Here is a 25,522-nt window from a genome sequence, read left to right as displayed (position 1 = left end):
TCCCTCCTATTCATTTCCCTCACCATACCAGTTTCCTTTTTTCAACTAAAACATCTTAAACGAGCACCTTCCCCAGGGCCTTTGCACTGGCTGTTCTCCCTGCCAGGTACACAGTTCTCCTGATAAGTTCATGGCTCCTGTTCTCTCTTCCATGAGGTCTCTTTTCAAATGTCGACTTATTTGTGGTCTTACCTGAACACCCATAAAAATAACATCCCTTCTTTACTCTTTCCTTTACACTTGCTTTCATTTTATTCATAGTATGTGTCACCATATGACTGTATTTATTTTTATTTGCTACATTGATTCTCCATGACTGGATTTCAGGAGTTTTGATTACCAAAACACTGTACTCATTGCATGAACAAAATATTGACATTAATTTCCTAATCACAAAATACATAAGGTAGCATTTCAACAACATGAGTAATGTTCACTTGCATGAAAATTAGTCACGTTTTTTCCCTTTACTTGTAGTCGCTTCCACTATATGGCACCAAAGAACATCACAGAAGTTTCAGAATTTCTTCTTCTCGGACTCTCAGAGGAACAAGAACTACAGCCCCTCGTATTTGGACTTTTCCTCTGCATGTACCTGGTCACTGTGTTTGGAAACCTGCTCATCATCCTGGCCGTCAGCTCAGACTCCCACCTCCACACCCCCATGTACTTCTTCCTCTCCAACCTGTCCTTTGTAGACATCTGCTTCACCTCCACCACCATCCCAAAGATGCTGTGGAACATCCAGACACAGAGCAAAGTTATCACCTATGAAGGCTGCATCACCCAGATGTTTTTTTTTACACTGTTTGCGGGGTTGGATGACTTCCTCCTGACGGTAATGGCCTATGACCGCTTTGTGGCCATCTGCCACCCCCTACACTACACAGTCATCATGAATCCCCAAATCTGTGGAATTCTGGTTCTGGTTAGCTGGGCCATCAGTGTCCTTCATTCCTTGTTACAAACCTTAATGGTGTTGAGATTGTCCTTCTGTGGAGAGCTAGAAATCCCTCACTATTTCTGTGAACTCAATCAGATGGTCCAACTTGCCTGTTCTGACAACTTTCTTAATGACATGGTGATGTATTTTGCAGCTGGGCTGCTGGCTGGTGGTCCCCTGTCTGGGATACTTTACTCTTACTCTAAGATAGTTTCCTCCATATATGGAATCTCGTCAGCTCAGGGAAAGCTTAAAGCCTTTTCTACCTGTGTATCTCACCTCTCAGTTGTCTCCTTATTTTATTGTACGAGCTTAGGAGTGTACCTTAGCTCTTCAGCTACCCAGAGCTCACACTCAAGTGAAATTGCCTCGGTAATGTACACTGTGGTCACACCAATGCTTAACCCTTTCATCTACAGTCTGAGGAACAAAGACATAAAGAGGGTTATGCAAGCATTCTTTAGAAAGGCAGCTCTAAATAGGCCATTTGTCTTTAGCTGAAGAAGGCCACCTGATTGAAGGGTTCAAAACCCAGAGCCAGAAATTGCAGATCTTTTTTCAGATTCTTTCATTACATTGGAGAAGTAGGACATGCTTCTTGTATTTATTTCCTAGAAGTTAAATTTCTTTGAACTCCTCCATATAACTTAATTTCACTCACTTGATTAAGATTTGTGATCTCTCTCATTTTCAAGAGTTTTTCCATGTTAAGGTTTTCCCACTCTCTCAAATTTATTCTCAACATTGGATCTAAACAATTTGGGGAATTTCCATTATCGTGTGATTAGATATATTCCTTGATACAAATATGTTATGTCATGTGTGCAGGCATACTCAGTCTCTCAGTTGTGTCTGAGTCTTTGCTATTCCACAGACTGTATGTAGCCCACCATGCTCCTCTGTCCATGGAATATTCCATGCAAGAATACTGGAGTGAGTTGCCTTTCTTACTGCATAGGTCATGTATATGTGGAATCTTTTTGAGAAGTCAAAATCATGCAAATCAGTTCAGTTCAGTTCAGTTCAGTCACTCAGTCGTGTCCGACTCTTTGTGACCCCATGAACCGCCACATGCCAGGCCTCCCTGTCCATCACCAACTCCCGGAGTCCACCCATGCCCATGTCCATTGAGTTGATGATGCCATCCAACCATCTCATCCTCTGTCGTCCCCTTCTCCTGCCCTCAATCTTTCCCAGCATCAGGGTCTTTTCAAATGAGTCAGTTTTTCGCATCAGGTGGCCAAAATATTGGAGCTTCAGCTTCAACATCAGTCCTTCCAATGAACACCCAGGACTGATCTCTTTTAGGATGAACTGGTTGGATCTCCTTGCAGTACAAGCGACTCTCAAGAGTCTTCTCCAATACCACAGTTCAAAAGCATCATATTTTTGGTGCTCAGCTTTCTTTATAGTCCAACTTTCACATCCATACATGACCACTGGAAAAAACCATAGTCTTGACTAGACGGACCTTTGTTGACAAAGTAATGTCTCTGCTTTTTAATATGCTGTCTAGGTTGGTCATAACTTTCCTTCCAAGGAGTAAGCGTCTTTAAATTTCATGGCTGCAATCACCATCTGCAGTGATTTTGGAGCCCCGAAAAATAAAGTCAGCCGCTGTTTCCACTGTTTCCCCATCTATTTGCCAAATTTTGCAAATAGAGAGTAGAATAGTGGTTGCCAGGAACCCAGGCTTTTGGAGAGATGTTGATCAAAAGGTACAAACTTCCAGTTAAAAATGAAGATGCCTTGAGGAGCTAAGAGAGCATGATGACAACAGTTAATGATTCTCTATTATATCTTTGAAAGTTGCTAAGAGAGTAATTCTTCAATGTTCCACCACAAGAAAAAAATGGTAATTTTTTTTTCAGGTAATGTTAACTAAATTTATCATGGTAACTATTTTAGAATACATAAATATATCAGATCATTCCATTGTTGGCTGAAAACAGCATCTCAAGTAACCCTGAGCAGAGAGCTCAAAGTATACAAGGGTAGGAACCAGATCATGCCGAAGTTTTGCAACAAGGGGCAGATAGTCTGAACGTCAAAAGATTTTTTGTAAATTAAAGAAAACTAAATACCCCACGTTAAGGACAAAAATTAGTCGTGAAATATCTTCCAAATATTAGTCAAATTCCAGACCAAGAGGAGGAACTGAGGAATGGAATATTTCCTGCCATATCAGTAAACAACAGATGTCAATAATCAGTCATTTCAGCCACCACAGAAGGTGAGCTGGTGAGCCCTGAGGGAACTCAAGAAGGAAAGATTATCTGCCATCTAGCAGTCATCAAATTGCTGCCACTCCCTATGATGAGCCCCAAGGAAGCTCAGGATGTGAAAAACACAGAATGAAAGTGAAAGTGTTAGTCACTCAGTTGTGTCTCTTTGAGACCCCATGCACTGTAGCCCACCAGACTCCTCTGTCCATGAATTCTCCAGGCAAGAATACTGGAGTGGGTAGCCAGTCCCTTCTCCAGTGGATCATCCCAACCCAGGGATCAAACTCAGGTGTCCCTCATTGCAGCGATTCTTTACCATCTGAGCCACCAGGGAACCCCAGATAGGTGAGGTGCATATCAAAGGAATAAAGTCTCATGCTTTGTCAGAATGGATGTCTCCTCAGACAATTCACTTCTGAGTGTTAGACAAAAGCCCACTCTCAGGCCCCAGAGGGGTCCCCCTTCCTGCAACAGATTACTCCTGGAGGCTCCAGGGAAGAATCCATTTCCTGTCCTACTCCAATTCCTAGAGAATACTTGCATTCCTTGACTATCGCCGCATCACCAAAGTTAGCAGCAGTTAAGATTTTCAAATATCTCTATGAGTTCAATTCTTCTGCCTCTCTCATCCATGTTTAGAGGATCACTGATTAATAATCATGGCTGCTCCTGCTGCTACTAAGTCGCTTCAGTCATGTCTGACTCTGTGCGACCCCATAGACGGCAGCCCACCAGGCTCCCCCGTCCCTGGGATTCTCCAGGCAAAAACACTGGAGTGGGTTGCCATTTCCTTCTCCAATGCATGAAAGTGAAAAGTGGAAGTGAAGTCATTGAGTCGTGTCCAACTCTGTGTGACCCCATGGACTGCAGCCTACCAGGCTCCTCCGTCCACGGGATTTTCCAGGCAAGAGTACTGGAGTGGGGTGCCATTGCCTTCTCCGATAATCATGGCTAATTGTCTTAAAATGACTTATTAGGAACTTTATTCAACTAACCACCTTAATTTAAACATTCCTGCTATGTAAAATAACATATTCAAAGATTATAGGGATAAGAACGTGAACATCTTTGGGAAGCCCTTATTCTGCCCACTACACCAACTTTTCCAGAAGTGCATTATTTGGGGTGATTCAAGGGCCCTTTTTTTGCCTTTTCATACTGTTCATGGGGTTCTTGCAGCAAAAATATTGAAGTGGGTTGCCATTCCCTCCTCCAATGGACCATGTTTTGTCAGAACTCTGTACTATAACCTGCCTGTCTGGGTGGCCCTGCATGGCATGGCTCATAGCTTCATTGAGTTACACAAGCCTACTTGCCATGATGAGGCTGTGATCCATGAATGGGACACAAACTGGATGCAGATTTTCACAGCCTCTGGAGTGAATGCACATGCTTTTCTTCAAAATTTCATACAAAGATGATTTGTGATAGAGAAAATGTAAAACTCTGTAGAAGACTCTAAAACATAACCACAGCCTTGTTTACTCAACAATGGTCAAAATCCAGTACCTGCATCATCAACACCATCCAGGAGTCTGTTGACTCACCAGGCAAGATCTGTTGATCAGAAAGTGCATTTGAACCTGCATCTGGGTGACTGGTATGAACACCAATGTGGGAAAGTGATGGTCTAGGTTAGGTTTAATCATTTTCTCACTGTTTTCCTTTTGGGCAGGATCATTATTTGTGTTGGCTGCTGATTGGGCATTATATTATAGATGTTTAGCAGCACCCCTGCAGACATGACCAAATATCACCCAGGGTAAAAGCATCTCTGACTGAGAACCACTGGCCCAGAGTTTGAAAGCTGGAAACAACTGGGGAATTCCAGAAAAGGTCTCATACCTTACTCAGATTATAACTGGCAGATCACTAATCCCTATGAAGCTCATTTCTGCAATGGAAAATGGAGTTCATAGAAGTACTATCCTTCCCTGGAGGCTCAGATGGTAAAGAATCTGCCTGCCTATGCAGGAGACCCAGGTTCAATCCCTGGGTTGAGAAGATCCCCTGAAGGAGGAAATGGCAGCCCACTCCAGTATTCTTGCCTGGAGAATTCCATAGACAGAGGAGCCTGGCAGGCTACAGTCCATGGGGTCATAAGAGTCAGACACGACTGAGTGGCTAGCACTTTACACTTACCACATAGAATGGGGTTTTCTAAAAATTAAGCTGTAGAAACCCCAAAAGGAGGTAAGATCTATGAGTTTCTTATAATTAAAAACATTTTCTAATGCAGAACTACCTGATTTAACTTTTGCACTTAACTTCTGCACTTAACTTTTGCTTTAAGTGCAAAATTGTTAACATTTTTTACAAAACTGTAATGAATTCAAGCAGTGTACTGCCCCAGGTTTTACATTAAAAGAATAAATTTATCCCACTGTTTGAAGGTGAGAATAGTAATTTTCTAGAGATATTAGGGGCTGGGACCCACCAGGAGTAAACGCTTTGATCATGGACCCAGTCAAGACAGAAACCTCGATCTTAGACTCTGGAGAAAATGTGAACTCAGAGTTGGGATAGGACCTTAAGTTTTACTCCCCCAGAAGGACAGGAAAGATCATGGAGAGAAGTAATAAATACTAAATCCATCTGACACTGTCACCTAGAAACAGAAAATGGAAAGAAAATATTCCTATCTGTCCAGACCAGTGTCCCACAGGGATATCAATTATTAGAGATGGTACTAACAGGTGGGAATTATACCTAATGAGCAGACATGCTGCTGCTGCTGCTGCTAAGTCGCTTCAGTCATGTCTGACTCTGTGTGACCCCATAGACAGCAGCCCACCAGGCTCCCCCACCCCTGGGATTCTCCAGGCAAGAACACTGGAGTGGATTGCCATTTCCTTCTCCAAGGCATGAAAGTGAAAAGTGAAAGTGAAGTTGCTCAGTCGTGTCCGACTCTTAGCCACCCCATGGACTGCAGCCTACCAGGCTCCTCCACCCATGGGATTTTCCAGGCAAGAGTACTGGAGTGGGGTGCCATTGCCTTCTCCAATGAGCAGACATGGGGAGCTGTAAATATCTCCTCTGCTGCATCCCTCAGCCTGGGCAACCTTGGAATGGACAGGGCATAGCTGTTGCTTGCAGACTCATAATTCTGACTAGAAGACCAATGCTTGACTCCATCCCATTGTCTTGTCCGGAAACAGAGCCTCTGTCTCCATTATCAGTCATCCAAGAGCACCTGGGACATCTATGTTGCAAACTTCCCCTCAGAGACTCCACCCAGGTGAGTCCAAGAGTCCAGGAAATACTGAAGGAGAAGGTCAAATGGAATGGAGGCAAGAACATTTACCTGAGTTCACCTGAGCCAGTCTGAACTAACTCATAACCAAGATCACTGGGGTTGTTTGTTTACTTGGTTAATTAATGTTTTAACTTATAATGCAAAAAGAAATGTAAATATTGAATTACTGGTGGCACAGTGGTAGAGAACCCGCCTTCAGTGCAGGAGATGCAGGTTGGATCCCTGAGCCAGGAGGATTCCCTGGAGAAGGAAATGGCAACCCACTCCAGTATTCTTGCCTGGAGAATCCCATAGACAGAGGAGACTGGCAGGCTACAGCCCATGGGGTTGGAAAGAGTCAGACATGAATGAGTGACTGAGAAGTGCAAGGGTCAGTGTTGGCCATTAAATGATGGACATAAAGGCTCCATTAAGAGAGTGAGTTGGAGGTGTAAAGCTTCCAGTAAAAGTAGAAACAAAGTCCAAGGATTTTTGCTATTAACTGAAGTAAAGATACTGAGTATTAGCTGTGGAGGGTTGTACAGACACGTAAGGACTTTTATTTTTTAAGATGGAGCCAAGTGACTACAATGAGAGGGATCCAGACAAAGGAATACTGGCAAATATTTCCCTACAAAAGTAGTTCATGAGACATACCTTTCACAGTATCTCCTCCCTCCTAATATTCAAATTAAAGAGTATTTATTATGTAAAAATGGACATGCTAATGAGCTTACTTTGCAATTATTTCATTACCAGTGAGGCTGAATATATTTACATATTAATAAGAAAGTTAGTTGAAAATTGTCTGTTCAATTCCTTTGCTTTTGCATCATGAATTTGGCAGGATTCTTGCTTTTGATTGTATTCTTTCAAAGACTAAAATTTTTTTCATCTTTTTTGCTCTTTGCCTCTTAGTTGTTTTATGTATGTATACAAGTTTTGTGCAGAATGTCTGAGAGTTTATAAATTTTGTGTAGTAAAATCAATGTCAGTTATATTCTGTTCTTTTCATTGCTTTTTAATTTTTTTAACTGAAAGAATAGAGCAATCACTTACACATTCTTCACTGCTTTCACCAAAAATGAAAATGAGTGTTCTTCTGCATTGTGTTGTTGAGGTTGCGTTACTTGCTCAGTTGTGTCCAACGTTTTGCAATCCCATGGACTGTAGCCTGTCAGGTTCCTTTGTCCATGGAATTCTCCAGGCAAGAATACTGGAATGGGTTGCCATTCCCTTCTCCAGAGGATCTTCCCAGCCAGAGACTGAATCCAGGTCACCTGTAATGCAGACAGATTCTTCACCATCTGAGTCATGAGGGAGGGCTTGATGCTAATAAATCATACTTTATACATATTTGCAACTACTTTTCACATCCCTTATTACTTGCTTTTGTTCTTTGTGATTAGACATTGCATTTTTATTTCTTAAAGTTGTACCATATTTCTAAAGCTTACATTATATTCAGCCACCATTTGGAAGGCATTTCTCTTTACATTTGACTAAAGTTCACCTCTATCTTCCATATGCATATTTGAATCTGTATGTTTCTGTGCAAGAGGAAATTGTAATTTAGATACTGCTTCCTCCCCACATTTTAAAAGACCTTCTGTGGTATTCTCTTATTTCCAAGTTTTTGGTAATCTAAAATTAGCCAGTGACCCAAGCTTATATAATTAAAACATGTTGCTGTTCAGTGGCTAAGTCATGTCTGACTCTTTGTGACCCCATGGACTGCAGAATGCCAGGCTTCGCTATCAGTATCTCCCAGAATTTGCTCAAACTCAGGTCTACTGACTTGGTGATGCTATCTAACCACCTCATCCTCTGCCATCCCCTTCTCCTTTTGTCTTCAGTGCTTCCCAGTTTCAGAGTCTTTTCCAGTGAGTCACCTCTTTGCATCAGGTGACCAAAGTGTTAGAGCTTCAGCTTCAGCATCAGTCCTTCCAATGAATATTCATGGTTGATTTCCCTATGGATTGGTTGTTTGATCTCCTTGCATGCCAAGGGACTCTCAAGAGTCTTCTCTAGCACCGTAATTTGAAAGCATCAATTTTCCAGCACTCGACCTTCTTTAGGGACCAACTCTCACATTTGTACATGACTACTGGAAAAAAACATAGTTTTGACTGGACAGACCTTTGTCACAAAATGATGAGGAAAATATTAATAAAACATTTATTACTACACAAAAGATAGTTGTGTATATGTGTAAGTGTTTGTCGCTCATTGGTATCCAATTATTTGCCACCTCATGGACTGTAGCCACCAGGCTCCTCTGTCCGTGGGATTCTCCAGGCAAGAATACTGGAGTGGGTTGCATGCTCTCCTCCAGGGGATCTTCCCAACTCACGATAGAACCCAAGTCTCCTGCATTGGCAGGCAGAATCTTTATTGCTGGTGCCACCTGAGAAACCCAATACATATGTGTCTCTATTTGTATACATTTCTCTTTCAAATAACCATGCTCACACACACATATGTACATGCACACAGAATCATTTATAATCCAATTTATTCTATTAAAAGAAACCTTACAAGACTGTTGGAAGGTAAAGAAATTTTTAAAATGAACATTGCATAGTTAACATGAAGTCCAAGGAAAGTAGAAATTTAAACACAAAGATTTAAGGTAGAATGGGTGATCTAATTAATAATTTTAATTACTTTTTCTATCTTAACACCTCAAAGTTCTCAAAATCAAAACCATATTTACACTCATGCAGTGTGGGATTCCCTGTATCAGTTAACGGAAGCAACTATCTCCAAATTGACTCAAATTTTCTTCATTTAAGGTGGGATTTCAATGGAAAATACTACCTGGAGGAACCTAAGTGAATAAATTGAGAGGCTTAAACTCAGTTTTTTGAACAAAATCTTATTGGATAAAAATATATGATTTATATTTTACTGGGGTGTCCCAGGTGTCAGAGTGGTAAAGAATCCATCTGACAGTGCAAGAAATGCAAGAGAATCAAGTTCAATCGCTGGGTCGGGAAGATCCCCTTGAGTAGGAAATGGCAACGCACTCCAGTATTCTTGCCTGGAAAATCCCATGTACGCTGAAGCCTGGCAGGCTACAGTCCAAGAGGTCCCAAAGAATGGGACACAACTGAACAACTAAGCATGCACGCATGCTGCTGTAGCAAATTATACCATTATAACTATGTATATATGTTATATATGGCTGTGTATATCCAAAGATAGATAAATAGATAGGTAGATAGATAGATGGATAGATCAGTTCAGTTCAGTTGCTCAGTCATGTCTGAGTGTAATCAATGAAGCAGAAGTGGATGTTTTTCTGGAACTTTCTTGCTTTTTTGATGATCCAACAGATGTTGGCAATTTTATCTCTGGTTCTTCCTCTGTCTTTTCTAAATCCAACTTGAACATCTGGAAGTTCTCAGTTCACATACGGTTGAAGCATAGCTTAGAGAACTTTGAGCATTACTTTACTAGCATGTGAGATGAGTGCAATTGTGCTGTAGTTTGAACATTCTTGGAATGAAAACTGACTTTTTCCAGTTCTGTGGCTACTGCTGAGTTTTCCAAATTTGCTGGCTTACTGAGTGCAGCACTTTCACAGCATCATCTTCCAGGATTTGAAATAGCTCAGCTGGAATTCCATCACCTCCACTAGCTTTGTTCATAGTGATGCTTCCTAAGGCCCACTTGACTTCACACTCAAGGATGTCTGGCTCTAGATGAGTGATCACACCAACATGGTTATCTGGGTCATTAAGATCTTTTTGTATTGTTCTACTGTGTATTCTTGCCACCTCTTCTTAATATCTTCTGCTTCTGTTAGGTCAATACCATTTCTTTTATTGTGCCCATTTTTGCATGAAATCTTCCCTTGGTATCTCTAATTTTCTTGAAGAGATCCCTAGTCTTTCCCATTCTATTGTTTTCCTCTATTTCTTTTCACTGATCACTTAGGAAGGCTTTCTTATCTCTCCTTGCTATTCTTTGGAACTCTGCATTCAGATGGATATATCTGTCCTTTCCTCCTTTGCTTTAACTTCTATTCTCAGCTATTTGTAAGGCCTCCTCAGACATCCATTTTGCCTTTTTACATTTCTTTTTCTTGGAGATGGTTTTGATCACCACCTCCTATACAATGTTATTAACCTCTGTCCATAGATAGATATAAATAGATAAATAGATAATGACTTGAAGTTCTATGGATCCAAAGCTCAAACTAGAATGGGTCTCAGGGGGCTAAAGTCCACATGCTTGCAGTGCTGGGATCCATCTCGATGTTCCAGAAGAGAATGCATTTCCCTCCTAAATGACTTTCTGGTAGCCACCTACATTCCTTGGTTCATGGTCCTTTCTCAGTCTTCAAAACCAGCAGCATAGCATATTAAATGTTCTTTGACCTCAATTTTCTTATTCTCATTCAGTATTTAGAGGACCTTGTTATTACATTTCACTAACTTGGATAACCTGGGCTAATCTTTTTATCTTACTATGAAACAAAGTCTTTTTCAGGTGTATGTTATTTGATGACACTGAAGAAACTTCAGGTTAAAGGATCAACTACTGAATGTATCACCGCCTTCATAATAAGTGAAGTGCTTTTCTTTCAAAATTACATACAAATAGCAGAAGAAGGGATAAATAAATGTGGTGTATATACACACACACAAACACACACATAGTGGAATACTACTCAGCCATAAAAAGGAATGAAATGGTGCCATTTGCAAAGGCATGGATGGACCTAGAGACTGTCATATGAGAGATATAAGTCAGAAAGAGAAAAACAAATATCATATAATATTGCTGTTATGTGGAATCTAGAAAAATGATATAGATGAATTTATTTGCAAAGTAGAAACAGACACACAGACATAGAGAACCGACATATAGGGATACTGGGGAGAGAGCGGGGAGGAAGGGGGATAAATTGGGAGATTGAGACGGATATATATACACTACTATGTATAAAATAGATAACAAATGAGAACCTACTGTATACCACAGGGAACTCTACTCGATGCTCTGTGAGACCTAAATGAGATGGAAATCTAAAAAATAGGAGATATATGTATACACATAGCTGATTCATTTTGTTGTACAGCAGTACTTAACACCACATTGTAAAGTGACTCCAATAAAAATTATTTTTAAAAAAGAATAATTGAATCTATAAATTGCTTTGAGTAGTATACTCATTTTCACTATATTGATTCTTCCAATCCATGAACATGGTATATTTTTCCATCTATTAGTGTCCTCTTTGATTTCTTTCACCAGTGTTTTATAGTTTTCTATATATAGGTCTTTAGTTTCTTTAGGTAGATATATTCCTAAGTATTTTATTCTTTCCATTGCAATGGTGAATGGAATTGTTTCCTTAATTTCTCTTTCTGTTTTCTCATTATTAGTGTATAGGAATGCAAGGGATTTCTGTGTGTTGATATTATATCCTGCAACTTTACTATTGTCATTGATTAGTTCTAGTAATTTTCTAGTGGAGTCTTTAGGGTTTTCTATGTAGAGGATCATGTCACAGAGCTAGAACAAATAATTTCACAATTTGTATCGAAATACAAAAAACCTCGAATAGCCAAAGCAATCTTGAAAAAGAAGAATGGAACTGGAGGAATATACCTACCTGACTTCAGGCTCTACTACAAAGCCACAGTTATCAAGACAGTATGGTACTGGCACAAAGACAGAAATATAGATCAATGGAACAAAATAGAAAGCCCAGAGATAAATCCACGAACATATGGATACCTTATCTTTGACAAAGGAGGCAAGAATATACAATGGATTAAAGACAATCTCTTTCACAAGTGGTGCTGGGAAATCTGGTCAACCACTTGTAAAAGAATGAAACTAGAACACTTTCTAACACCATACACAAAAATAAACTCAAAATGGATTAAAGATCTAAACGTAAGACCAGAAACTATAAAACTCCTAGAGGAGAACATAGGCAAAACACTCTCCAACATACATCACAGCAGGATCCTCTATGACCCACCTCCCAGAATACTGGAAATAAAAGCAAAAATAAACAAATGGGACCTAATTAACCTTAAAATCTTCTGCACATCAAAGGAAACTATTAGCAAGGTGAAAAGACAGCCTTCAGAATGGGAGAAAATAATAGCAAATGAAGCAACTGACAAACAACTAATCTCAAAAATATACAAGCAACTCCTACAGCTCAACTCCAGAAAAATAAATGACCCAATCAAAAAATGTGCCAAAGAACTAAATAGACATTTCTCCAAAGAAGACATACAGAGGGCTAACAAACACATGAAAAGATGCTCAACATCACTCATTATCAGAGAAATGCAAATCAAAACCACTATGAGGTACCATTTCACACCAGTCAGAATGGCTGCGATCCAAAAGTCTACAAATAATAAATGCTGGAGAGGGTGTGGAGAAAAGGGAACCCTCTTACACTGTTGGTGGGAATGCAAACTGGCACAGCCACTATGGAGAACAGTGTGGAGATTCCTTAAAAAACTGGAAATAGAACTGCCTTATGATCCAGCAATCCCACTGCTGGGCATACACACTGAGGAAACCAGAAGGGAAAGAGACACATGTACCCCAATGTTCATCGCAGCACTGTTTATAATAGCCAGGACATGGAAGCAACCTAGATGTCCATCAGCAGATGAATGGATAAGAAAGCAGTGGTACATATACACAATGGAGTATTACTCAGCCATTAAAAAGAAAACATTTGAATCAGTTCTAATGAGATGGATGAAACTGGAGTCTATTATACAGAGTGAAGTAAGCCAGAAGGAAAAACACCAATACAGTATAATAACGCATATATATGGAATTTAGAAAGATGGTAACAATAACCCTGTGTATGAGACAGCAAAAGAGACACTGATGTATAGAACAGTCTTATGGACTCTATGGGAGAGGGAGAGGGTGGGAAGATTTGGGAGAATGGCATTGAAACATGTAAAATATCATGTATGAAACGAGATGCCAGTCCAGGTTCGATGCACGATACTGGATGCTTGGGGCTAGTGCACTGGGACGACCCAGAGGGATGGTATGGGGAGGGAGGAGGGAGGTAGGTTCAGGAAGGGGAACACATGTGTACCTGTGGGGATTCATTTTGATATTTGGCAAAACTAATACAATTATGTAAAGTTTAAAAATAAAATAAAATTTAAAAAAAAGAATAATAATCAAAATATTTACATATACATCTTATGATCTGGGATCAATTTTTTCTTGCTGTTCATAATTCAAGAACTAACTAGATTTCAATAGTGATGGGGCTATCTGGTTTTTTAATTATCTTTTTCTTTTAGAGACACATGCTGAAGTTGCTTAAATATTAATAGGTAAATGATACTATATGTGGGAATTGCTTAAAAATAATCATCTCGTGTGAACAGGAGTAGTATGGCCAGGTTACAGGTCAGTAACTTGTGAAACCCATTGATGAACTGATGAGTGTTCATTATACTCTTCACTACTCTTCACTTCTGTATATGTGTGAATTTTCCATAATAAAAAAGTTTTAATTGTCCCAGTGGGAGAAGACACATTCTTCCAATATATACCCCTGAGGACATAACTGCAATTTTTTCCATTTTGATTATGGTCCCCATATTCCTGCAGTTATATTGCCCCAAGCTTACAAAAATAAAAAATTTTAATGAGAAGCTTTGAGAATTCAGCTTCTGGAGCTCAATAAACTTTGCCCCTCACCTTCAGTTCACAAATATGAGGGAAAAAAGACATTCTCTCATGCTTCCTAGAAACATCACCATGGTTCAGAGATCCACATGCTGTTAGTTGTTCAGTCGCATTCGACTCTTTGTGACACCATGGACTGTAGCCCATCAGGCTCCTCTGTCCATGGGATTCTCCAGGCAAGAATACTGGAAGGGGTTGCCATTCCCTTCTCCAAGTGCCTGGCACCATCTCCCTCATGTTAGAGACATGACTACTGGCTACAAGATTCACTTTCCTGGGATGAGTCCATCAGACTGGAAATAACAACACAGAGCATCCTCGGGAAATAGAAGAGAGGAATTTCCCCAGGAGCACTGTCAAGAGTAAGAAAATTGAACAAATCTATAGATTAAAAATGATTCAGAAATGTTCAAGTGCTAACCAAGAAGGAATCCTCAAGTTTAATTACAGCCTCTTCTCTCTCCTCATCTCCCTTGCCTTCTGCTCATTCCCACATTATTTCTACAACCCTCTCCTAACTCATCAGGAACCATCTCTCTCCTAGTTTTCTCTTGGGCTACACTGGTCTCCCCCTAACATTTTACCCAGTAACCAGTCTCCTCCTGCTCACCTTACTGTAACTCGCACATCAGAGGGGCCACACTCTTCATTAACTTGTGCATTTCAGCGAGCACACACAGCCACGTTCAGGTGTCTCTGATGGACATGAATGACAGCACTCTCATCCCATTTGTTTCCAGGGAGATGAAATGAGACCATTCGGGAGAAGAGATTAGCATGATTCCTGTACCTGGTAAATTTCATAAATATTAACTGCTATTTATATCATTTCTTGAGTGCCTTCAATTAGCCAGACTGTTAGTCTGTGTATGTCATATGTGTTAGTCACTCAGTCGTGTCTGACTCTTTGCAACCCCATGGACTGTAGCCCACCCCTTTCCTGTGTCTATGGAATTCTCCAGGCAAAAATACTAGAGTGAGTAGCCATTCCCTTTTCCAGGGGATCTTCCCAATCCAGGGGTCAAAGCTGGGTCTCCCATGTTGCAGGCAGATTCTTTACCGCCAGAGCCACCAGGGAAGTCCTATTTTTGTACAATTTCAAATAGGATTTTTTTCTATTATGCATCTGTTTATTGCTGGAAATGGGAAAGAAAATGATACATGTTTATATTTTGATCTAGTTTCACCAGAAGGACTTCTTAGATGTAATAGCTTTGCAGTTGATTCTAGGTAGCCAGGTTTTCATCTGAAAATGTGATCAATTTACTTTTACCCAAGATGTGACCCTATGATTGTTTTTTTATTTTTTTGGTCATATTGGTTTGAAATTTCAGAACAGAATTGGGTAGTGGCAGTGACACGCATACTTGTGTTCTGTATGATCTTCATGTAGATTTCTCAAATATTTTCATGTGAGGGTTGACATAAGCTGATGACCAAGGAAATTATTTTCATAGTAATGAAACCCATTTAGTTTACTCAGAACTCCTTTCAAGCGGTATCTTTAGCATACAATTAGACTATCCAATTTTTTGGATGATTTTTTTTCTACTTATTTGCTCTACTGTAATAAATACATTACCAATATGAAATGCTGGTTGCTTTCTAGGGTTAAATGTTACCCAGGCATAGTATTTGGTTTGCATGATAAACTTCTAAATATTTTTATATTTTATTGCTATTTTCTTTGGGTTTTTTAAATAATATGCTAATTAGAGATAAGTCTCTGGTTTTTCTTATACCACTGCTATTGTAGAAGGCATGTTGTATCCTGATTAAAATAGCTCTAGAAAATTCACTGGAACACTTATTTTCATGTGCCTCCAGATAATTTTTATGTATTTCAAACAGGTTTTGTGAGATTTCAAAATTAGCAATTTTTCCTGGGAAAAATTGATAACTCCATATCTTATTTCATGATTGTCCATTATACATGTTAATCAATTGAGTAGAAAATACCATGTCATTATTATAGCTTATGGAAATTATACACAGACTCATGCTTTTTTAATTAGCATTTAAAGTAATAATTTAAATAAAATTAATAATAATTAATGGTATTTATTGATTAATTATAAATTAATGATAATTAAATAAAATGAATAATAATTTAAATAAATAATTATTTTATTATAAAGGCATTTAGTAATAAAGTACAATTTAGTTCAAAGGCATCTGAGAAGCCTGGGTGACCAAGGGTCAAGGTAGTCAAACAAATGAGATCTTCTTTGGGTGCAAAATTAGTTTTCATGTGAAACCTTTCTAGCTACTGGTGGCAACACAGGAGAAGATGATGGTATTAGGAGACCTCAAACTGACAGACAAGAGAGAAGAGACCATTAAGCAAAAGCATTGTCTCATCAATATATTGAGTTCAAGCTACAGTGAAGTGAAAGTGAAGTCGCTCAGTCATGTCTGACTCTTTGCGACCCCCTGGGCAGTAGCCTGCACCAGGCTCCTCCTTCCGTGGGATTTTCTAGGCAAGAGTACTGGAGTGGGTTGCCATTTCCTTCTCCAGGGAATCTTCCCAACCCAGGGATAAAACCTGGGTTGTAGACAGACAGCGCATTGTAGACAGACGCTTTACCATCTGAGCCACCAGGGAAGTCAAGCTAAAAGTGACCACATTTCTAAGATGCCTGTTGATTGCCAATTAAATCTTGCTTCTGCTTCTCTCATGGCAGACAATCCTTCACATGCAACCAGGAAACCACTCACAGCTTCCAATATTTCTCCTCCTGGGACTTTCTGAGAAGCCAGAGATTCAGTCTGTTCTCTTTGGGCTCTTCCTCTCTTTGTACCTGGTCACCGTCTTTGGGAACCTGCTCATCATCCTGGCCATCATCACAGACTCCCACCTCCACACCCCCATGTACCTCTTTCTCTCCAACCTGTCATTGTCTGACATCTGTTTCACCTCCACCACCATCCCAAAGATGCTCCTGAACATCCAAACCCAGAGCAAAGCCATTACCTACACAGGCTGCATCACCCAGATGTATTTTTTCACAGTTTTTGGACTTTTGGACAACTTACTCCTGACAGTGATGGCCTATGACCGCTTCGTGGCCATCTGCCACCCCCTGCACTACATGGTCATCATGAACCTGCGGCTCTGTGCACAGTTGCTCCTCCTGACCTGGCTCATCAGTGTTCTGGGGGCCCTTCCTGAGAGTTTAACCATGTCCTGGCTCTCTTTCTGCACCATCGTTGAAATCCAGCACTACTTCTGTGAACTCCCTGAGGTCCTCAAGCTTGCCTGCTCTGACACCTTCATCAATAATGTCGTATTGTATCTTGTGACAGGCCTTATGGGTTTTTTTCCTCTCACCGGCATCCTTCTCTCTTATTCTCGAATTGTTTGTTCTGTACTGAGGATCTCAACAACAGGAGGGAAGTATAAAGCATTTTCCACTTGTGGGTCTCACCTCTCTATGGTCTCCTTGTTCTACGGAACCTGCCTTGGGGTCTACCTCAGCTCCACATGGACACATGACTCTCAAACAGGGGCGTTTGCCTCTGTCCTGTACACCATGGTCACCCCCATGCTCAATCCTTTCATCTACAGCCTGAGGAACAGAGACATGAAAAGAGCTCTGAGAAAGCTTCTCTGCAACACATTGTCTCCCCAATGACAACATTGTCCTGGAGCCTGGACACGTGTGATCAAGAGCAATGGAACAGAACGCTTAAGAGTGTGGACTCTTAATTTTTCAGTGCACTTAGTTCTGAAGTTGGAATGAATCTGTTGAGAGAGGCAAGGGTGGGGAAGCAAGCTAACTGTCCATCCTCAGGACACTGGGAACAGGTGTAGACTAGAGATGGAGAGGTGTGTGTTTTTGGGTGGACAGGTGGAGTGTGTGTGGGTGTGTTCGATCATGTCCGACTCTTTTAGTGACCCCGTGGAGTGTAGCCTCTCAAGCTCTTCTGTCGATGGGATTCTCCAGGCAAGAATACTAGAGTGGGTTGCCATTTCTTCCCCCAGGGGATCTTCCCAACCCAGAGACTGAACTCAAGTCTCTTGAGTATCGTACACTGGAAGGTGGATTCTTTACCACTGCACCATCAGGGAGAGCCCCAAAATTTTCCTGAATTCAAACGGTGATGCCATCTTAGTAGATGGTGATTTTTTTCTCAGTGATAAGATAAATATACTTTACTGTATTTTTTTTTATCTTTAGTAGATTTTTTTCTTTTAAAAAAATTTATTTATTTTTAGTTGGAGGATACTTGCTTTACAATATTGTGTTGGTTTCTGCTATATATAACATGAATCAGCCACAGGTATAGGTATCTCCCCTCTCTCTTGCACCTCCCTCCCACCTCCTATCCCTCCCACAACTCTAGGTTATTACAAAGCATCAGATTTGAGCTCCCTGCATCATACAGTAAATTTCCACTGGCCATTCTAATTTTACATCTGGTAATGTATATGTTTCAATGCTATTCACTCAGTTCATCACACCCTCTCCTTCCCCCACTGTGTCCATAAGTCTGTTCTCTATCTATGTCTCTATCGCTGCCCTGCAAATAGGTTTATCAGTACCATCTTTCTAGATTCAATATATATGCATTAATATATTTGTCTTTCTCTTTCTGACTTACTTCAGTCTGTATAATAGGCCCTAGGTTCATCCACCTTATTAGACCTGAGTCAAATATGTTCCTTTTTATGCCTGAGTAATATTCCATTGTGTATATGTACCACAACTTCTTTATCCAAAGAATATTCAACCCCCATGTGCTTCAGTTGCTCTATCTGAAATGAACTTATAACAAGGCATGCCTCAGAAGGGTGACAAGAGGTTTAAATGGAATAAAATGGTAAAGCTTCAGCATAAGGAATGCAGGTGGCAAGTCCTAAATAAATTTCAGCTCTCGTTACATACAAGAGTAATTTTTGTAATGCTCCAGCTTTTTGTTCCATATTATTAAGCCAATTTCTCCCCCATGTACACTGTCCTCCATTAGGACTAGGTCATAAAGCTCAATATACCCCAGAAAGAAAGAGGATGTGTAATGTGGAGCAGAATTTCTCAACCTTGGCATCACTGATATTTGGGTTTGGGTCATTCTTTGCTATACGGGCTATTCCTGTACATTGTAGGATGTTTAGTCATATCCCTGGATAAGATACATCACCACCCAAGTTGCAAGGACTAAAAATGTCTTCATATACTCCATAAGTGGCCAAATCACCCCACTTGAGAATCATGGGAAAGTGACTTCCAAAGGGAAAGAGAACATATGAAAATTTTCCATGTGCAAAATCCCCATGGGAGTGAGCTAAAGCAGGAGTCCCCAAGCTCCAGAATCTAATGCCTGATGATCTGAGGTGGAGCTGATATAATAATAATAGAAATAAAGTGCACAATAAGTGCAGTGTGCTTGAATCATCCCGAAACCATTCCCCCTCCCCCCGCCACCCCATGTGTGCATGCGTGCTCACTCGTGTCTGACTCTGCAACCCTATGAATGATAGCTCACCAGGCTCCTCTGTCCATGGAATTCTCCAGGCAAGACTACTGATGTGTTGCCTTTTCCTTCTCCAGCAAAATATTTTTCACACATGATAAGAATGGACCATAAAAATGCCTGTACAAATAGAAAAGCAGAGTCCCAGATTTGACTCTATTTTGCGTAACAGTCAAAAGAAGGAAAGGAGACTGGATAGACTACAAGGCTGATGACATTGAAAAACTAAAATCCATTATTCAAATAATATGTGGACAAAGAAGACATTTGGCACCCTGTCTCACTGGGATGATCCAGAGGGATGGGATGAGGAGGGAGGTGGGAGGGGGGTTCAGGATGGGGAACACATGTACACCCATGGAGGATTTATGTCAATGTATGGCAAAACCACTAAAATATTGTAAAGTAATTAGCCTCCAATTAAAATAAATAAATTTATATTTAAAAAAAAGAAGACACTTGGCAACATCATTTTTTAAGACTTTTTTTACATTTATTTATTATTTTTGGTTGCAGTGGACTTCCCTGTTGCACTCGGGTTTCCTGTAGTTGTGGCAAGCAGGGACTGCTTTTCATTGCAGTGCTCAGGCTTCTCATTGCACTGGCTTCTCTTATTGTGGAGCACCGACTCTAGGGCACACAGGCTCAGTAGCTGTCGCTACAATCATTCGAGAGGAGGATGCCCTAAATAGCCTACTGTTTTTATTTGTTTGAAAAATTTTAATATTTGATTTGGGTTATAAAAGTTATTCCCTTATATACTGGTGTTCCTTTTTACTTTTTTATTGAGGTATAGTTTATTAACAATATTACATAAGTTTCAAGCCCACTGAAAAAATGGACAGAAGACCTAAATAAACATCTCTCCAAAGAGAACATATAGATTACCAACAGACACATGGAAAGATATTCAATATCACTAGTTATTAGAGAAATGCATATCAAAACTACAATGAGATATCACCTCATTCCTGTCAGAATGGCCATCATCAAAAAAAATCCACAAAAACAAATGCTGGAGAGAGCACTGGAGAAAGCATGAAGAGAAGGGAACCCTCCTACATTGTTAGTGGGAATGTAAATTGGTACAGTCACTATGGAGAACAGTGTGGGGATTCCTTAAAAAATTAAAAATAGAGCTACCACATGACCCTGCAATCCCACTCCTGGGCATAAATCCAGAGAAAAATATGATCTGAAAGGATACATGCACCCCAGTGTTCATTGCAGCACTGTTTATAATAGCCGAGACATGGAGGCAACCTAAATGTCCATCGACAGAGGAATGGATAAAGAAGATATGGTACATACACACAGTGGAATATTACTCAGCCATAAAAAGAATGAAATAATGCCATTTGCAGCAACATGGAGGAACCTAAAAAGTGTCATACTGAGTGAAGTTAGACAGAGAAGGATAAATATCATATGGCATCTCTTATATGTGGAATCTAAAATGATACCAATGAACTTACTTACAAAACAGAAAGAGGTTCATGGACTTAGAAAATAAACTTATGGTTGCCAGGGAGAAGGGACAGTAAGGGAGTTTGGGAAAGTCATGTACACGCTGCCATAATCAAAATGGAGAGCCAACAAGGACTTAGTGTGTAGCACATGGAACTCTGCTCAACGTTATGTACCAGCCTGGATGGGATGGGGGTTTGGGGGAGAATGGATACATGTATACATAAGGCAGTGGATGAGATGGTTGGATGGCATCACTGACTCAATGGACATGAGTTTGAGCAGGCTCCAGGAGTTGGTGATGGACAGGGAAGCCTGGCGTGCTGCAGTCCATGGGGTCGCAAAGAGTCAGACACAACTGAGCGACTGAACTGAACTGATGCATAAGGCAGAGTCCCTTCTCCGTTCACCTGAAAAAAACCACAGCATTGTTAACTAACTATACCCCAATACAGAATAAAAAGTTTAAAGTTTGCAAAAAATATATTATATAAGTTTCAGGTGTACAACCTAGTAAGTCACAATTTGTAAAGTTTATACTCCATTTACTGTTACTGTAGAATATTGTCTATATCTCTTACTGTACAGTATATATCCTTTGCGGCTTATCTTACGCATGGTAGTTTGTACCTCTTAATCCCTTGCCCCTGTCTTGCCCCTCTCCCTTCCCTCTTCCCACTGTTGGCCACTGATTTTTCCCCTATGACTTCAAGTCCAGACTTCCTTGCTGGTCCAGTGGTTAAGACTCCACACTTCCAGTGGAGAGGGCATAGGTTCAATCCATGCTCAGGGAAATTCTATATGCTGAGCAGTGCAGCCAAAGAAAGAAAAAAATTCTATGCCTGTGAGTCTGTTTCTTTTCTGTTATATTCACTAGTTTGTTGTTTTTTTGTTTTTTTTTTTTTAGATTTCACGTATAAGAGATATACAGAAAACAAAGTCACTCGCTTGTGAATTATTTAGGATAGCCCATTCTCTCTGGACTAGAGTGTTGAGGACCATCCAATGAACTTGACCCTGAAGTCAAGTTTTGACCCTGAAAAGCCACATATTCCCACAGAGTCTGCCTGAACAGCCAGTCAGTCCACTTCTCACACTACTTTTCTTGTTGTATTCCTGGAACCTCCTTCAGATTGCCCTTTCAACAGTGGGAACAGAAGCTGTGGCAAACTCATTGGTCTGGCTTTGTTGGTAGCTGGGTACGACCCACAGCCTTGTTCATAATTTCAAGTTAAGCTGCTTGACATTCACATGATCTTGAAAAATGTGCCATCATGCTCTTGATAGACAAAGAAATTCCATCTCAGATGTTGAGGAAGTGCTTGTGGGAAAAGATAGTGGAGATCAGATCCTGGGGAAAGAGCATTGTGACTAAGGTGCATGGGGAGGGGTGTTCCCATGGGAACAAAGTTAGCAGGAAAGAAGGTCCTTTCTGGTTTGGCTTCCACACTCATGGGAACCAAATTGCTCAGAGAGCAGAGAGCAATGGAACAATTACCTTAATGAGCAGTTGTGAGAATTCAACCTCTGAAGTCACAGAAACAATAAATATGCCCCTTACTCCTCTCAGTACAGCTTCATTGTCCCAGAAAGGAGGAAGTTCAGCGGTGCCCTTTCAGAGAATGGATGCCTGATGCCACCTTCTTGCACTTTAATGGAGCTGAGTTGAGGATCCATCACCCAGGAATGAAAGGATCCAGGGAACTAGAGGCTCACTGAGGACATTAAAGTGTGTGCTGTGGGAAACAGGTATGGAGGCAGGCAGAACTCTCAGAGTATTAACTTGGATGGCACAGATGAGGATAACACAGTTGGTAAGAGTCCATTTACTTAAAACACCCTGCACAGTTCAAGTCCTAAGTGTCTCAAAATCTCTCTTCCACTCAGGTTCCTTCCTCTCTCTTCTGGAACCCAACTCTGAGAATCTCTCACCTTCCTAATGGAAACTGACCTTGTTTAAGCTCCCAACATCTCTTCATATTTCTTACCCAACTATCCTAGCTATTTCTCAGGAACTATGTGCTTCTATTCTCCATCTGATTCTCCTGTATTCTTTTATCTACCAAATCTTCCTTATGTATTCACTCACTCAAACAAGAAGCATTCTCTGGGATTCTTCCTGTTTAGCACTTCATATATGTGTGTGCCACTAGTAAAGTAATGCTCAAAATTCTCCAAGCCAGGCTTCAGCAGTACGTGAACTTCCAGATGTTCAAGCTGGTTTTAGAAAAGGCAGAGAAACCGGAGATCAAATTGCCAACATCTGCTGGATCATCAAAAAAGCAAGAGAGTTCCAGAAAAACATCTGTTTCTGCTGTATTGACTATGCCAAAGCCTTTGACTGTGTGGACCACAATAAACTGTGGAAAATTCTGAAAGGGATAGGAATACCAGACCACCTGACCTGCCTCTTGAGAAACCTATATGCAGGTCAGGAAGCAACAGTTAGAACTGGACATGGAACAACAGACTGGTTCCAAATAGGAAAAGGAGTACGTCAAGGCTGTATATTGTCACCCTGCTTATTTAACTTATGTGCAGAGTACATCATGAGAAACGCTAGGCTGGAAGAAGCACAAGCTGGAATCAGGATTTCCAGGAGAAATATCAATAACCTCAGATATGCAGATGACACCACCCTTATGGCAGAAAGTGAAGAGGAACTAAAAAGCCTCTTGATGAAAGTGAAAGAGGAGAGTGAAAGAGTTGGCTTAAAGCTCAACATTCAGAAAACGAAGATCCTGGCGTCTGGTCCCATCACTTCATGGCAGATAGATGGGGAAACAGTGGAAACAGTGTCAGACTTTATTTTGGGGGGCTCCAAAATCACTGCAGATGGTGATTGCAGCCATGAAATTAAAAGACACTTACTCCTTGGAAGGAAAGTTATGACAAACCTAGAGAGCATACTCAAAAGCAGAGACATTACTTTGCCAACAAAGGTCCATCTAGTCAGGGCTATGGTTTTTCCAGTGGTCATGTATGGATGCAAGAGTTGGACTGTGAAGAAAGCTGAGTGCCAAAGAATTGATGCTTTTGAACTGTGGTGTTGGAGAAGACTCTTGAGAGTCCCTTGGACTGTAAGGAGATCCAACCAGTCCATCCTAAAGGAGATCAGTCCTGGGTGTTCATTAGAAGGACTGATGCTGAAGCTGAAGTGCCAATATTTTGGCCACCTCATGTGAAGAGTTGACTCATTGGAAAAGACCCTGATGCTGGGACGGATTGGGGGCAGGAGGAGAAGGGGATGACAGAGGATGAGATGTTTGGATGGCATCACCGACTCAATGGACATGAGTTTGAGTGAACTTGGGGAGTTGGTGATGGACAGGGAGGCCTGGCGTGCTGGGTTCATGGGGTCACAAAGAGTCGGACATAACTGAGCAACTGAACTGAACTGATATGTGTGTGCGTGCTCAGTCATGCACAACCCTTTGCAACCCCATGGACTGTATAGCCCACTAGGCTCCTCTGGCCATGGAATTTTCCAGGCAAGAATACTGGAGCAAGTTGCCATTTCTTACTCCAGGGGATCTTCCCAACCCCCAGGTACTGAACTCAGGTCTCTTTCGTCTCTTGCATTGGCTGGCAGATTCTTTACCACGGTGCCTTACAAACCCATTCAGCCCATTCAAATAGCTTTGTGATATTAAGTTACTGAATATTTCTCTGCTCAGTTTCCACATTTATAAAATGAGAATAATAATAGTATCCACTTTGTGAGGTTAGTATGAAAATTAAATTAAAAGAGACAATGCACAAGAATGTTTTTGTCTCCATCACCCAGGAGGTATCTATACATATTAATGATTATTGTATACCGTTTACATATATTCATTTGTTAGATCAAAACAATAATGATCATGATAAAATGAGCTAAGGCATACAAAACTTAGCACAAATACTTGACATATGGAGGTCCTCAAGTCATTTGACTTATTTAGTAAATGTATCACTTTAATTTATTGTGTATTTGCAAATTTCCAGTCCCTGTTTTAAGAGACTTACATTTTTGCTGATATGTGAAATGATTGTGATTATTTTCTGAGAGATTTAACTGCACATATGAACACTGCTGGGGTTATTTTTCTCTTGTACCCACTTTTTATGTTAATTTTTATTTTTGAATAATTTTAGAGAAATTTTAAAGAAAGTTACAAAGATAGCACAGAGAGTTCTCATAGTGGTGAAAATGTTTCAAAATTTGATAGAAGCAATGATTGCAAAACATCTGAATGCCACTGAATGTTACTTTAAGGTGACTATTGGTTTTTACATATTTGTTTTGTATCGACTGCCTTACTAAAATCATTTTCAGTCCAAAGAGGTTTTCTTCCTCTAATTAAAAATATTTTTTTTTAAAAAAAGAGGTTTTCAGTTGCCAATTTATTATCTTCAGGCAATCCATCATCTTCAAACAAATAATTGCTTTTTTGATACTTACATCTCTTGTATCTTTTCTCCTTGTACTGC

At 40.3% G+C, this 25,522-nt stretch overlaps 2 protein-coding genes across 3 annotated transcripts; both read left to right on the top strand.

Annotated features, from left to right (window-relative positions):
* Positions 1–490: 490 nt before the first annotated feature.
* On the top strand, positions 491–1,444 carry OR7A85 (olfactory receptor family 7 subfamily A member 85). Its single transcript, NM_001389780.1, has one exon. It carries the CDS (start codon positions 491–493, stop codon positions 1,442–1,444), a length of 954 nt encoding a protein of 317 aa, NP_001376709.1.
* Positions 1,445–14,276: 12,832 nt separating this feature from the next.
* Positions 14,277–17,774, top strand: OR7C19 (olfactory receptor family 7 subfamily C member 19). 2 transcript variants are annotated; one of them, XM_059887912.1, is made up of 3 exons: positions 14,277–14,469; positions 14,848–14,900; positions 16,792–17,774. In XM_059887912.1, the coding sequence occupies exon 3, from the start codon at positions 16,804–16,806 to the stop codon at positions 17,740–17,742; it is 939 nt and encodes a 312-aa protein (XP_059743895.1). In that variant the 5' UTR covers positions 14,277–14,469; positions 14,848–14,900; positions 16,792–16,803; the 3' UTR covers positions 17,743–17,774. The 2 variants fall into 2 exon arrangements, with proteins under 2 accessions (XP_059743895.1, NP_001377673.1); NM_001390744.1 differs by lacking the exons at positions 14,277–14,469; positions 14,848–14,900 and having other exon boundaries at positions 16,804–17,742.
* Positions 17,775–25,522: the final 7,748 nt, after the last annotated feature.

Source organism: Bos taurus, chromosome 7, assembly GCF_002263795.3.
Source record: "Bos taurus isolate L1 Dominette 01449 registration number 42190680 breed Hereford chromosome 7, ARS-UCD2.0, whole genome shotgun sequence".
In the NCBI taxonomy this organism is placed as follows: Eukaryota; Metazoa; Chordata; class Mammalia; order Artiodactyla; family Bovidae; genus Bos; species Bos taurus.
Note: the sequence above shows the minus strand (reverse complement) of the source record. Positions and strands in the feature narration are given on the sequence as shown.

Bases quoted from the DNA above. Each gene is read 5' to 3' on its own strand.
- OR7C19 (XM_059887912.1), top strand. From the start codon at position 16,804: ATGCAACCAGGAAACCACTCACAGCTTCCAATATTTCTCCTCCTGGGA.
- OR7A85 (NM_001389780.1), top strand. From the start codon at position 491: ATGGCACCAAAGAACATCACAGAAGTTTCAGAATTTCTTCTTCTCGGA.